At 36.0% G+C, this 16,397-nt stretch overlaps 2 protein-coding genes and 1 long non-coding RNA gene across 3 annotated transcripts in view; 2 read left to right on the top strand and 1 right to left on the bottom strand.

The window, feature by feature from the left end:
* The window catches only part of BTBD9 (BTB domain containing 9), a 495,371-nt gene that overhangs the window by 226,613 nt on the left and 252,361 nt on the right, over positions 1-16,397 (bottom strand). The gene's annotated exons all lie outside the window — the stretch shown is intronic.
* The window catches only part of LOC119539530, a 50,443-nt gene that overhangs the window by 32,131 nt on the left and 1,915 nt on the right, over positions 1-16,397 (top strand). The gene's annotated exons all lie outside the window — the stretch shown is intronic.
* On the top strand, positions 11,171-11,485 carry LOC119539528 (small integral membrane protein 14-like). Its single transcript, XM_037843180.1, has one exon. It carries the CDS (start codon positions 11,186-11,188, stop codon positions 11,483-11,485), a length of 300 nt encoding a protein of 99 aa, XP_037699108.1. The 5' UTR covers positions 11,171-11,185.

The following is a 16,397-nucleotide window of genomic DNA, read 5'->3' as shown; positions in this document are numbered from 1 at the left end:
AACTCTGCAAATAAACTTACTACACTCTTCTCCTACATGGGATATGACTCCCAGAATGGCTTTGACCTCAGCTATCTAAGATTTGGTTTCCATCTGTCTTTGGAAGGCTGAAAAACCTAAGGTCTTCTTCAGTGTCACTTCTGGCATCCCTGAACATAATCATCATCAGTGATCATGAGATCACATAGGTTTCCATCATATCTAATCAGCATAACAACACAATAATATGAACAAGGTATGCATTGGGACTTACTAACAATTTTATTCACTTTCAAATAAAGGTAAGCTTCCTAGTTGCACCTTGGTGCAAACCTTTCATGTACTTTTTTTCCTTATTTACTTTTGATGCTGAAATTTTCGTAGTCAGCTTAAGTTTGAATATGTAATTATTATTGCAAGAGTAAAATGCTATAATGATAATGATCATTGTGCGAAAATTATAAATTTTATGTACAAAATTAATTGTCAAAAATTGGAAAGATCAAAAACACAGAAAGACTGATTAACAGAGCAAATATGAAGAGTACAATGGATTTGCTAGATACCTTAGGAAGAATATTATATACTTTTTAAATAACATATGCCTATAAAATAAAAATAATACCAGGCAGACTATTAGAGATTAAATAATATCATAATTCCAATCTTTTTAGCATTATTTTTGTCTACTATTATTCATAACAAACAAAAAGAACTGTAACTTTCATTCTAGTTATTTCATTCCATTTAGGCTATGATTCCAAGAAGCAATTCTATTTGAGAAATCTTCACATCATGTGAAGATAAGTTAGAATGTCAACTTTGTCATCTCAGAATTTCCTAAGAAGGAAAAACTCCAAAATAGCATACAATAGCTATGATCAATAATTGTCAATTTACATGGAAAAAATACCTAAAGAATGGAGAAAGGAATATAGGATTAGAGAAAAAAATGAGTTGTCCCCAAATATCTTGCTCTTCCTCACAGTGCAGCTGAAAGTGAATGTCTAATATCACAAATGTGCAATATAGTGTTCACAGAATCAATTTAGCAAGTGATGGTGCTGAGAATTCTTGCATCAAATCAAATTTTGAAATCCTGACTACTACTACTTTTTTCTTGTTTCCCAAAAGTCCATTCTATATTGGTGATATTTTTGGCTTCAATATTCCAGTTGGCCGAATCATGTATTTGATGCAACTCTATAATGTGTAGTAAGAAAGGATACTTATAGATAGAACTAATAAAAAAGCTATTAAGAATTTTCTCTTGGACATTTACTTTACCTAGGAAATTCAAATTAATCAAATCATGCTTCTTTTTCAGCTACTGTTTTTGAATGAAAATCTTTGCAAATTTGTAGGGAGAGATTACATTAAATCTGGAATTATAAGACAGAAGCCATATGAAAGGATTATGTACCTAATATGCATTACTCAGGAGCTGGTCAGTGTGGCAGAGATTATGAGTAATGACCACAAGATATCACATATGGACTTGAGAGAAACCTTCTAAAACTGTATCATTCATTTTGTTCCATCTGTGCCTAAAGAAATCAGCCAATGGATAAGCTATTCCAATAAAATCTTGGGAGAAGGACTTGCTCAGATGCCAAATACGTTCATGTAGAATAATAAAGGAGAAGAGCAAATTCACAATGTGTCAGACATCTGTAGTAGGAAGAGGCCTGAAAACCAAGAGAGTAAAATAACGGACCATTTCATTAGCATTCCATGTTCTCAGAACTAGGCAGCATTGCTTTGATTTGAAATGCATGTGCTCACCTCATACTGACAGGATGTACCAATTCTATCTTCTCACATACCCTTTCTAATCACAGCCCATAGGGCTATCGTCTAAAGTGAAATGTAATCTCCAAGTGAAAAATAAAAAATGACAGAAAAACTATTTCCCTCACTTAAGTAAAATCTGGTTTTATGATGCTCTTGCTCAAGAGACATCTGTTAGCATATTTGGGTTTAACTGTTCAGATGTGCACTTTGTGCCAAGAAAATGTTTCCAGTAAAACTACCCCTGACAAAAAGTGTACTTCAGTAAAACTGCTTTGAAGTTCACAGTTCAATTGGCTAAAGCCAGCCCGTGCTGATGGTAACCAGGGCTCTCTCCTATTTGACTCATACGATGACAGCAATGTCAGCTCTCCAAGAGTAGGGGCTGGTATGTTTTGTTTTGTAAGAAAAGAAAAAAAAAAAGATGGTATAACTTAATACCTGTATTAGCTGTTATGATTACATCCTACCTAGACTTTTATAATGATTTTGATTAGTTTTAAAACTTTATGTTTTTCACTGAGAAGGGGGAAAAGGTGCTGTGCAATAGTGAGCTATCTGTGTATTTTCTGCACATGGTGTATTAACTTTTCTCTTTCTCTTCACTGTATCACCAGAGCACATATTTACCAAAAAGGAATATACCAATTGAATTCAGTGTATTTAGAGATTTGACATGGTCCCTTCCAAATGAAGTGTGTCAAAATGGCAGTTCCCATCAATCCTTTGGCCTGAGGAGTTTTTAGTATATGCATAAAACACCTATTCTGTTTCTAAACTTCAACCTTGAAATGACTCCATTTCTAATAAATACTGATACCAAAAACCTGAGAATAATTTAAACTGGAACTTAACTTAAACCTTCATGACTTCTGAAATATTAAAATGTCATCATAAAAGCTACATTTTTAAAGAGGTTACATAAATTGTGTTTTATCATGCATTGTCTTGTCCTTTCCCAAGAATGAAATCTGAGTTGTGTTAGATCACAGGTTTTATACTAGCAAAAGAGCTTGTTAAACAAAGGGGGAAAATGGCAAGATTACAATTATAATTTATTTTTAGGACTATGTAATGTATCAAACTCTCTGCCTGATCTTTTAAATGACTTTAACTAGCAGGAAATCTGTGATAATTGATAGCCTAGAGATTAATTAATACAGGTGAGGATTTAATAAAGAATCTTTTAAATTTATTTTCACCACGTTTTAAAGACATATATTATATCTAGGGCCAAATTTCTTTCTGCTTACCCTTGCTGGGCAAGTTTCATTTCCTTTAACTCATTACATAAAATCTGCACCTTTATCTGCCAGAGAAATATATATGCTCAAGATGTGGTTTGTTTCATGGCTTGATACACCACAATAAATTGCTAATGATACATTACTGCACCAAAAAAACAAGCAAATGCAATATCATGTTCTTGGTACACTTCAAATAGAGCCAGGAAATTTCAAAATACTCTCCCTTTAACCCTTCGATATCAATATCACCACCAATAAACATGTATTAAACAGTTGCACTACAGTTAGAGCACCTTGCTAGATGTCATGAGGCATTCACATTAATTTACAACCAACTGTGCTTTAAAGTGGTTTCATAGTATACAGAGATTTTATGAAAAATACGCTGTAATTATTCACCACCTCTTCCCAGAACCAATTATTCAAATGCAGAAATACTCATACTGATCAGTGTCAGCTGACGTGAAAAGAAATGATGCTCAAGGATCAAGCAGACTAACTCACTTGAAAAAAGTAAATACTGAATAAAATAATATATTCTGTAATTTGGCATATGATTATTTTCAAATCTTGGGCACTATTAATATGAAACTATATCAGAATGGTACATTTTATAGGTAATATTTTCTTACTGGCTTCTGGTGCCTCAAGCTTCATGCTGGTGATTTATGATTTATATTGTCAATCAAAGCTCTTAATAAAAATACAGCTTTATATCATGCAGTTGGGAATAGGATTTTTCCTTTCTCTCTCTGCAGAGTCTCACTTACATATTGAATATATTCTGGTAGTAATTATGAAATATGAGGTTACAGAGTCATCATTGATTGTAGTCATATGCCACTCAAACTTTTTTTTGATGGTATAATGAAGTGGTTGGAAATATCTTTCTGCTGGTGTCATCACAAATCTTAGACTGTACTGGGCTAGCTATAAGAGTACAAAAGGTGTTCATTCTTCTTGAGATGTAGAGACACTCCCAGAGATTTTCACAGTGCAGTTGGATCAGGCTCTTTGAACTTGGGAAACCTAGCCTTCCTAAACAAGTTTGTCTCACACATTAATCTCTATCATGTGGTGAAAAAGAGTGGTTCCCAAAGTGGGATGCATGTGCCCCAGAGGTTGACAAGATTCTGATTCGTGGTTACAAAAAGAAAAGACTAGAATTTCTATTGCCATTACTTTTATTGTACCCTTTTAAAGTATCTGTTTTTGTATGTTTTATAATGTACATAATAACGCAGGAGTATATGTACATAATTTATAAATAAATAAATATATCAGAGGTGCCTACTCGAAATTTTTTTGTAACAGCTTTATTGAGATATAATTCACACACCATACAATTCACCCATTCAAAGTATACATTTCAATGGTTTTGAATAGAACAATGACAACAATTAATTTTAGAACATTTTCATCACCTCAGAAAGAAACTATGTACCCTTTAGCTAGCACCCCTCTATTCCCCACCTCTTCAGCCCCAACCAACCACCAACCTACTTTCTGTTTCTATATGCTTGCCTATTCTAGATGTTTCATATAAATGGAAACATATAATACACGGTTTTTTGCAACTGGCTTCTTCCATTTAGAATAATGCTTTCAAGGTTCATCCATGTTTTAGCATGTATCAGTGCTTCTTTCCTGCTTATGGCCAAATAATACTGTATTGTAAGGACACACCACATTTTGTTTTACCCATTCATCAGGTGATGGACATTTGGATTATTTCCATCTTTGGCCTATTAAGAATAATGCTGCCATAAACATTCATGTACAAGTTTTTGTGTGAATGTATGGTTTTATTTCTCTTGACTATATACCTAGGAGTAGAACTGATGGGTCTATGTTTAACTGTTTGAGGAACTACCATACTGTTTTTCAACATGGCTCACCACTTGATATTACCACCAGCAATATCTGAGGGTTCTGATTCTCCACATCATTGCCAACACTAGTTACCAGACTTTGATTATAGCCATCCCACAGGGTGTGATGTGGTTACCTTATTGTGATTTTGATTTGCATTTCCCTAATGACAAATGATGTTAATCAGCTTTTTATGTGTGAAATTATTTTATTAATGGGGTGCTTAATGAAAAAGTTGTGAGACTACTGGTGTAAAATTTTCTGGCAATTTCAGGGACAGTTGTCCAATGAAAGCCCCAGAGAGCATTCTGAAATAAAAATAGCACCTTTTCAAGACACTTAGCTCTTCATGGACAAGAAAAAAGGAGTACTATTTATGTAATCATATAAATCAAATCAAGTCCCAAAGCACAGGAGACTAGTAGGAGATAAAGATCAACCAGACATGGATGTCTATTTATATACCATCTCAAAATCAAGGACATTATATAACTCTGAGGAACATGGAGAGTATCAATGACACTGTCACCACTGTTTAAACTGAGGCATGCCTCCACTCTTACCACAAAGAGGTGGCAAAGGCAACACTTCAGTCATTTCCTTGGCACATCATTAGCAGTTCATGAAAGGCAAATTTAGTGACAACTCTGAAGGGAGGCACTACACAAGGACCAAGTCATTGGAGGCCAGTGCCTGTGTCAGTGTCAACAGTTCTTCATGGTACAGAACTGAAAGAACTACACAGATTTTTTTTTTTAATATGGCAAGATACAATCAATTTAAAGAAGTGTTCTTTTTTGCCAAAATTATTTCTACTCTACGTTTTGCTATTATGGAACAACAGTGACAGTCAACATCTTTACCTAGCAAAATTATTTTTGGAAACTGTAGCAGTCTGTGAAGTCCAAAAGTCTGGGAACTTCTGCTTTAGTACATACCTTACACCCTAGAAAGACCATATGGTCTCTCTAACTTACCCTACTCATTCCTGATTTTATATCCTTGTTCCTGCTGTTTCCCTAACACTGGAATAACAAGTCTTCAAATCCCACCCATTTTTTTTCATGACAACATTCTCATTTCTTTTGCTAAACAAATAAACAAAACAAACAAAATATCCCTTACCCCTATGTCCCATTATTATTGAACTTCAACTTTAGTATACCTTTGTTACATTTAATGAAATAATATTACAATGTTACTGTTAATTACAATCCTTAGTTTGCATTAATTGCATTTCTTCCCTTATGCACTCATATTCACACCTTGTAATAGTGATGTATGTTTGTTCTAGTTTCCCATGTTTGTACAATTAACCACCGTCATTGTCCACTCTTAAGTTTCACTTAAGTTATACAGTCCCAGTTTTCATCCTCTAGCTTTCCTTCTAGTGACATACATGACCCCAGCTTCCTGTTTCAACTATACTCACAATCAGCTTTGTTACTTACACTTACAATATCATGCTACCATCACACAGTATTGTTACCCATTTCTGAACTTTACAATCAACCTTAAGCCTCAAATGCCCAATCTCCACCCTCTTTCTATCTCCTGATAACCTATGCTCTCAAATTTAACTCCGAATTTGCTCATTACGGTTAGTTCATAACAGTGAGATCATACAATATTTGTCCTTCTGTTTCTGGCTTATTTTGCTCAACATAATATCCTCAAGGTCCATCCATATCATTGCATGCATCATGACTTTGTTGCCTCCCACAGCTGCACAATATTCCATCATATGTGTACACCACAGTTTGCCCTTCTACTCAACAATGATGGACACTTGGGCTGCCTCCATTCTTTGGCAATCATAAATAACGCTGCCGCAAACATCAGTGCGTAGACGTCTATTCGTGCCCCTGCTTACAGTTCTTCCAAGTATATACCTAGTAATGCCTACTTATTTATTTATTTATTTATTTATTTATTTATTTATTTAGTGCCTACCCATTTTTAAAGGCTCGATTCATTCAAACTCTTATTCAGTCAGTTAGGCAGTCAGTCAGTTCGTCAGTCAAATATTTACTGAGCATCTACATGGAAGGCACCAGGCTGGGCCAAAGGCATTAGGGGGAGGGGTACATGTAAAGATGATTAGCCTATGAATCCTACTCTCAAGGTTTTTCCATACTATCCTCTCTGACAAGTCTTCATTCATTAAAGAAGTGATGAGGGGCCAGGATATTTTAAATCAGAGCTGCTTTGGAAAATCTAGCACATACAGGTCATAGTACCTATTATACAATACACAGCTCTTAAAGAAGGCTATTTGGCTAAGTCACAGCTTTAAATAGGAAAAAAAGGACAATAAAAAAAGTGTACACCTTAAGTCAGATCTGTGAAGCAGAGCTTTCCATCTCCCTAAATCTATGAACTAATGTCAACAAATCTTTTTGTCATTTTACAAAGAAAGAAAATGCTCTAATGATTAATTCTTTTTTTAACTAATCCTTTTTATACCTCTAACACCAGAATTGTTGTTTCTGAATAAGAAGTTTCTTGTTTCTCTTTTTTCACCGCCTTTCTCTCTAATCCTAACCCTGCTGAATTAATTGCCTTGGCAATGCCAAAACAATGTCTGATCCTAATAGGTCAGCATTGATCGCTCTAAACCAATTGGTTCCTTCATTAGCAAGAAAATGAAGTAAAGAGAAAAGGCAGGTGGCTCCCGAACAGGCAGCTGGGCTTTTGCTCCTCTTACAGTGCCTCTTTCTCATTAAATAGCAGCTGATCGATCGGCAACTTGCTCAAAATCCACAAAAAGTATTCATCACTTTTGACACAGACCTGTTTTAACACTCAACTCAAGATCTGGATACCCCAAGATAGTCTATTTGTGGGGGCCCATTACATTCTTCCCAGACAGATCTTACCGAAGATCCTATTAAGAAAAAGGAGGACACATCATCCAAATAGCCACTTCTTGGCAGGGCACCAAGTAAAGCCCAGGGAGCGAATCCCTGCTATGAGTCTTAGGAGCAAAGGAAGATCCTTCTCCCAGAGTCTTAACTCTGCAGCACAGGAAAGGGAAGTGGGGTAAGGAACTAGTCTTGGTGGTACTAGCAAAAGGAAGCAAGCAAGGATCTAAAAATACCAGTCACCACTGAAGGAAGGAAGAAGAAAACAGGGCCAAGAGGGACAAAGAATCCAAGGAAGGAGAGAAAGGAAAACACACAAAGAAAAAACACAATATATTCAGATCACACTACTCTGGTTAGTTGGGAAGAAAAGTGAACTAAGAAGGAGCATACTAGGGGTTTCATCAGATGGCCCAGGAAAACTACCTCTCTTCCAGAACTGATGGTGACCCATTCCTGGGGTAATGACTCTGATCACCACCAGATACAGCGCAAACTCCTTTTCAAGATAAGCAAAACAGCCTAGGAAAAGGGGTTGTGGTGGTTTGGAGCTAAACACATGTTCTTAAACTCAATCCATTTCCGTGAGTATGGACCCATTTTAAGTAGGGCCTTATGATGAAATTAGTTCAATTAAGATGTGGCCCAACTCAATCAGGACGGATCTTAATCCTATTACTGGAGTCCTTTATAAACAGAATGAAATTCTGATAGTGAGAAAGTCATGGGAAGCAAGAAGCTGAAGGTCAACAGAACCTAGAAGAGAAGGGAGAGGATGGGAGAGGCTGTTATGTGCATTGTCATGTGAAAGAGGAGCCCAGGACCAAGGCTCACTGGCTGCCAGCTCCAGAACACCAGTTTTTAGGAAGGAAGCATTGCTTTGATGACCCTGTGATTTGGACTTTTCCTATCCTCAAAACCATGAGGTAATAAATTCCCATTGTTTAAGCCAACCCATTGCATGGTATTTGCTTTAGCAGCCAGAGAACCATACCAGGGGTTACCTACCTAACCTCAATTGAGCATCTACTATATGCCACAGACCACACCAGGCACTTTACGCACAGTATCTTACTGAGTCTGACAACAACCTTATGATGGGGTCATTTTTATTCTCATTCTACACACTAAAAAAAAAAAAATAAGATCCAGAGATATAACATAACTTTTCCAAAGACACATAGCCAGGAAGAGGGAACAGCCAGAATTTGAATGTAGTTCTCTTCGATTCCTAAGCTCATAAACCTCTCAGGGAATTTGGAAAAACAAAAACAAAACAAAACAAAACAAACTTCAAAAGAAATGTACAGGTAACTTACAAGGTATAAAAAAAAATAAAGAAAAAATATAAAATAAGACTATTTTTTGAAAGGAATTAGAAGAGTGGGAATACATAGCCATGTTTTATTTATCCCCTTATTGCTTTCATCCCAGCATATTCTGAGAAGAAATTGTAATTGACCCCTGAGAGGAGGAGGCAGGGCCAGTTCTGTTGACAACAAGCCTCCTTTTCACTTGCTGCCTTTTTACATGGCTGACAGAGTACTGAAGAGAACTGGCCTTAAAATCAATTGAATGCCACAGGAGTATGTCAATTTTCTCCTAAATATATAATCTGGAAACAGAAATAACTTATTTCAACTTACATGCTGGTAAGTAATTCCTTGTGTTAACAAAATCAAGCTCCAAGGAAAAGTATTCATTTCTCACACAACCTGTAACATGGCCATAGTTAGTTACTCAGGAAAAAGCACTTATTGATATGTTAAATTTATTAACCATTCACCACTTTACCCTTCAAGGCACTCACTTAATATAAAATGAACAGTGCCAGGGTTATTAAGCCCTATCATCAAAAATATAAATTATTTGAAATCTTATTTCAATGTTGACTTAAAGGGGAATGCCAGCTATGTTTAACAATAAGAAACAATCGAGAGGTGAACTTTCATAAATAATCAGATTTACAACTAATGAGACCCATAAAGATGTTGAATCGCTGGAATCTTTAGTCCATTAAAAAGAGCAGGGAGTAGTGTGGTGGAAAGGGGAAGTTTAGAGTCGTGTATGTCTTCAGAAGGAAAGCTGAAGGTTAAAACATGGGAATGTATAACACAGTGAATCTTGTGGTGGACAATGTCCATGGTTAACTGTACAAATATAAAAAAGTTCTTTCATGAACTAGAACAGGTGCACAACACTATCATAAGGAGTTAATAATAGAAGGGTGTGCTAATTTGAATCTATTATGTCCCCCACAAAAGCCAAGTTCTTTTAATCTAATCATGTGAGTACATACTTATTATGGGTGGGATCTTTTGATTAGGTTGTTTCCATTGAGATATGACCCACCGAACTGTGGGTGAGACCTTTTGATTAGATTATTTCCATGGAGGCGTGACCCTGCCCATTCAAGGTGGGTCTTGATTAGTTTACTGGAGTCCTTAAGTGGGCTCAGGGGCCGACACAGACCCAGACACTTGGAGATGCAGACAGAAAAATGTTTGGAGATATGAAGCTAAGAGATGAAGCCCAGAGTTTGCCCCAGAGAAGCTAAGAGAGGATCCCTAGACACTTAAGAGAGAAATGCCCTGGGAGAACAAGCAAGGATGCACAGCTGAGAGAGAGAAGCTAAGAGAGACAGAAGCCCAGAGACATTTTGGAGAAAGCCATCTTGAAATGCAACCCAGGAGCAAAGGACAAGCAGATGCCAGCCACAGGCCTTCCTAGCTGACAGAGGTGTTCTAGATGCCATCAGCCTTTCTCAGTGAAGGTATCTTCTTGTTGATGCCTTAGTTTGGACACTTTTATGGCCTTAGAACTGTAAATTTGTAACTTAATAAATACCCTTTATAAAAGTCAATCCATTTCTGGTATTTTGCATAACGGCAGCATTAGTAAACTGGAACAAGGGGTATATGGGGAAAAAACATACTTATTGCCAACTATGGACTATAGTTAACAGTAATATTTTAATATTCTTTCATCAACAGTAACAAATGTACCACACCAATATTATGGGTCAATAATATGAGGGGAGGGAATAAGGAGTATGGGAGGATTAGGGTTTTCTTTTTTATTTTTATTTCTTTTCTGGAGTAATGAAAACACTCTAAATTTGATCGTGGTGTATGCACAACTATGTGATGATACTGTGAACCAATGATTGTATATTTTGGATGGTTTCTATGCTGTGTGAATATATCTCAATAAAACTGCATTAAAAAAAGTGATTAAAAAAACAAAAACAAAAACAGAGCAGGCAGCTCCAAGAAGCAGCAGCAGTGGCAGTGGCATCTGGAATGGCCACAGCGTTCTGGAGGCTCCAAGCCGTCTTTCTGTCGAGCCTTGGCCCCAGTCCCCAATCTCCCTGCCCCATCAGTTGTTGTCTGGGCAGATTTTAACAGTCAAGTTAAATCAAGCTGAGTAATCATGGCAGAAGGCGGATTTGATCCCTGTGAGTGTATTTGCTCTTATGAACATGCGATGAGAAGGCTGATCAATCTGTTGAGGCAGTCCCAGTCCTACTGCACAGACACAGAATGTCTTCAGGAATTACCAGGACCTTCTGGGGATAATGGCATCAGTATTACTATGAGCTTAATGGTCTGGGTGGTTATTGCAGTGACCTTGTTCTTACTGAGACCTCCTAATCTAAGAGGATCCAACCTACGTGGAAAGCCAAAGGGCCCTTATAATGGACAAGATCCACCACCCCCTCCTGTGGACTAACTTTGTGATATGGGAAGTGAAAATAATTAAACACTTTGCACGACCAAATGAACAAAGATGACTAGAGTACTGTTAACCCCATTATAACTGTTTTTCCTTTTGCATTTACAGTATGAGATGGTATTGTTTTCATGAGCTTATAGAAATTTCAATTGCAAGCTTATTTTTGCTCCCTGTGTTATCACCATTCCTATTTACAGTATATTTGAGTAAACGATATTTATAAAAAGTTACATGGGGCTTTTTTTGGTTGTCCTAAATATAAACATTCCATTCATTCTATTTGTAACTGTGATCATAATTTTTGGGATGATTTCTGGCCTGACTGAAGGAAATTTGAGATCTCTGAATTTAAATATTTCAAATAGTTTTGATAGGTTTAAAAATTACTTTCTTGCATAAGGTATTTATAGTTACTTGGAGTTGTCTGAGATAGAATGAATGAAAATTAAAACTATACTGTATTTACATTTATCTTGATGGTTTATTTGTGGGTTCAAGTTTTCTCTTGTTCTTGGGACTGTGGCAGCTCTTGAATATTTCATAAATTACAGCTGAAATCTGTATCATTTATTATAACTGGCTTCTGTGACTAGGATAAGAGAAGAAATGAAATGGTTGTTTACTAAGTTTTTTACACCCACTAAAAAGTGTCTAATGTTAAGAAAACTTTAAATAAACATGATGGATCAATACGGTAGATGTTTACCAGCCCATTATATGACATTTATGAACCACTGTACTTTAGCCTTATAAGGGTTCATGAAAGGAAGAAAAAAATTAACTCTGCCATTGCTAGGTAAAATTGATACAATAATAATTTAAGCTATAATCTATTGTTAAAACGAGTGTCTCTCAGGAAGCTTCTTTTCTATTCTAACACTTCCCTGTTAAAATGAAATTACTTTATATCAAAATATAGGACAAGGCTTAAGAATGGGGAGCAGTTGCTTAGTATGAGCAGCATGTTCAACTAAGATGAACTTAAATGTTTGGAAATGAACAGAGGTGTCAGTAGCAAGATGTGAGAATAGCTAACAGTGCCGAATGGTGTGTGAATGAGGTGGAAAGGGGAAGCTCAGAGTCATATATGTCACCAGAAGGAAAGCTGGAGGTCAAAAGATGGGAATGTATAAAACTGAATCCTATGGTGGGCAATGTCCATGATTAACTGTACAAATATTAGAAAACTCTTCCATGAACCAGAACATATAAGACAATACAATTAGAAGTTAATAATAGAGGGACATATATGGAAGAAATATATACCTATTGCAAACTATATACTACAGTTAGTAGTACTTCAACATTCTTTCATAAACAGTAACAAATGTTCTATACCAACACTACGAGTCAATGATTGAGGGGGGTTGGTTAGGGATATGGGAGGATTCAAGTTCCCTTTTCTTTTTTTTTTTTTTTTTCTTTTTCTTTTTCTTTTTTCATCTCTCACTTTATTTCTTGTCTGGAGTAATGAAAAGTTTCTAAAAATTGAACAAAAATTAAGTGCACTGATGGATGCACAGCTGTATGAGGGTACCAGGGGCAACTGGTTGTATACTTTGGATCTTTGGATAATTGTATGGTATCTGAACAATCCCAATAAAAATTAAAAAGAAAAAAAAATGAAATTACCTTAAAGCTGTATTGGGGGGTTGTTTGATTATTGACATCTGAATGCCCATTTACTTATTTATTCTTTTTATTTTCAAGAAAAATTTTGAATCTCGTTATCCTTCTGACTTTAACATTTTTTAAAATTAATTATTAGTTTTCTCTAAGGGAAAAGGAGGAAAATGAGAAACAATCAAGGCTCTTTTTCTCATTCCTTATCTCATTTCTGTCTTGGTAATGGGATGGATTGAGATGGGAAGAAGAATTAACATAAGTAGTTTTGAAATACAAGAAAAAATAAAAGTTGCATTGTTTTGCTCAGTTTGAAAAAAAAAAAGTTAATACAATTACCATAGAAAACATCTGCATGACCTGTGTGGCCATGGAAGTTTTTCCTAGCAAGTGATCGCAGGTTACTTACGTGGGCTAGAAAATATTTTGTTATCAATATAAGGATTTTTTCCCCCTAGCTCAGTCTAGCTTTTCATTGTACAGGTCTGAAACATTACTTGTATGAATTGAATAAACTTCTTTATATCATTGTACCGTTTTAATAGAGTCTTTGATACAGTTGTAACACTCATGGAGGTTTTTTTCCTTCACTATGATTACATTCTAGGCCACAAACATAAGGGCATCATTTCAGTACATAATCCAATATTAACTGCTTGCATTCCTCCTTGTGCATCTTGGCTTTGTGCTCAACTTCTTGAAATAATATCACCAACTCTCAACTGTGCTAATAGAAGGGTAACAGGTCCTGGTAAATGAACAGAACATCACAGATGAAAGGTTTTTCCTCTTGCTGTGACCTACTGGAAGCCTTCCCAGCTCTATACTGGTAAAGTGTTTAAAGCAGAAAGGGCAGGAACTTAAGATGGAGAAAAATCCAATAGCATTTCCTTTTTCTGCTCCTGCCCACTGAACTTTGAACGCTTGCCCTTATAACCTAATAGTCTGTTCTCTAAGCTGCCTGAGAGTCAATCCCTGGCAGAAATACTGATGTATACACTGGGGTTTTATGGCTCACAGATAATTGAGAATTGGTTTTGGCTTAAGGAATAGCTAGCTGTATCTTGAAAACAGAATGTCTAGTGTTCACTAGATACCTGGAAATCTGGATTCTTATTTCTAGTCTTTCATTTCTGTCACATACACTTAATTGAAATTACTTCTAGGATTTTAGCCTTTTCTTATATGGACCATCTACCTAATTAGTGATAAAAGTTCTTATCATAGCTGTCTTGTTTTTTTGCTTGTAAAATTTCTCTGCATTTCTGAAAAGACAGTGTGCTGCACATAAAGTTTCTACATGTTGCTTTTGTATTGAGAACACTATTAAATCATTACTTGGCTTTGTAAACATTCACCTCAACTGTGGCAAAAATCCTTTAAAAATAACCTGGAAAAAAAAGATAAAGCTCCACATTTTAAAATCACCTTTGGCTCTTAAACATTCCACAAATGCCATTGAGAGCTTATTTTGCTTTTGAATCATTCAGTGTTCTTTTCTGCAAAGTATTTTTTTTTCTTTTGCTTTCCATATGGAAAAAGGTAACACTGGAAATGTTTTTAGTAAAAAATTTTATCATATTTCTATCTAACCACAATCCTATGGTCAGTAAGTCATATTTTAGAGTACACCTATTCCATGTTACTTTTCGTGTCTTTGTAGTACGTGATATGATAGTATTTATCGAATTATAGATATCTTATATTTTTAAAGAAACTTTGGAAGTCTATCACTCTAAATGAAAGCCTGTCAGTCTAAATGAATATCGTGCTAAAATTTGACTAGCTCAGCTTAACACACAACACAGCAACCTGAAGAGGGAAAATTGAAGAGTTTACAGTTAATGGATTAAATTTTTGTTGTTGCAATAGTAGTTTTAGTCTTAGCATTAAAATATTTCTAAATGAAAAATCATAAAGTATTTTTTACCATGTCTGATTACTTTGTTAAAAGCAAAAGTGGTCATATGATGTACCAAATGTTAACTGCTGTTTTTAAATGTTTAATCATGCCAAACAAATCATGTCTGTGTCATCCAGGGTTTATTGTTGATCTTTTACCGAGTACTTGGATTGGGATAAAGGGCTTGTACTATGCACTTGTTAATGAAATAAATAGAAAATATAATTAAAAAAAAAAAAAAAAAAAGAGCAGGGAGGAAGAGAAGGAAGGAGAAAGTGATATTTATTTTAGGGGTCTATTATTGCTGGGTACTATGTTATGCCTTGGGAAATACAGAAAGACCAGGACACTGTTTCTGAGAGTTCATAGTCTAGTGGGAGACAAAATGTCTGGTCAATCATTCACCAATCACTGAAAGATTGAATCGTTCATCTTTCCAACAACTATTTATTGAGAACCTGCAATATGCTGCCAAGCACTGGCTTGGCAATAAGGATACAACAAATGAGCCAGAAAGACCTGGTCCCTGCTCTTATGAACTGATAGTCTCATGGGGGAGATAGGCCAGGAAACAGGCAATTATAATCAAATGTGTTAAGGGCTGCTGATAAGGGAAAAATAAGGTATTCTGGTATCATGGAGTAAGGGTGTCACGGCTGGTGGTGGTTGGGGGAGGATTATGCATGTTGAAAGAATACTTCTCACAATAAGTGATGTCCAAATTGAAACATGAAGGATAAATAAGAGTTAGAAAGGAAAGCGAAGAGAAGAGAAGAAAGAAAGAGAATTATTCTGTGGTATGAGAGAACAAATGTGGAAATGCCGAAAGGCTGGTGAGGGGATATCAAAGAGGCTTAAAGAACTTCTATAGATGCTTCATACTGTGGTACCAGTCTCCATGATAGCCTCCAATAACTGTCTTCTGTTATTCATGCCATTGTGTAGTTCCCTCCCTTACCAATATCCTATTGGTTACAAAGGGCTAACCTTTGTAAACAGTAGGATATTGTGGAAATGACAATGTGTGGCTTCTGAGGCTAGGTCATTAGGAAAACATTGTGGCCTATGCCTTGCTCCCTCTGGGATCACTTGCTCTGAGGAAGCCAGCCATCATGCTGTGAGGACACTCCAGCAGCCTCTAGAGAGACCAGTAAGAAGAGAAAATTAGGCCTCTGCCAAGAAAGGCTTTCAGTTAAAAAGTGAGTCCCTCAGGCCAACGCAAGCCTTCAGATGACTATAGCTTGGTTGACCCTTTAAAAGACTTCAAGCCAGAACTACCCAGTTAAGCCACTCCTAAATTCCTATCCCACAGAAACTGTGAGATAACAGATGTTTATTGCTGTTTTAAGCTATTGGTTTTAAGCTTTTGGTGTAATTTGTTAT

This window comes from Choloepus didactylus, chromosome 7 (genome assembly GCF_015220235.1).
Source record: "Choloepus didactylus isolate mChoDid1 chromosome 7, mChoDid1.pri, whole genome shotgun sequence".
NCBI classification, from domain to species: domain Eukaryota; kingdom Metazoa; phylum Chordata; class Mammalia; order Pilosa; family Megalonychidae; genus Choloepus; species Choloepus didactylus.
Note: the sequence above shows the minus strand (reverse complement) of the source record. Positions and strands in the feature narration are given on the sequence as shown.

What these genes read in the sequence shown, in the direction of transcription:
- LOC119539528 (XM_037843180.1), top strand. Translation starts at nt 11,186, where the DNA reads ATGGCAGAAGGCGGATTTGATCCCTGTGAGTGTATTTGCTCTTATGAA.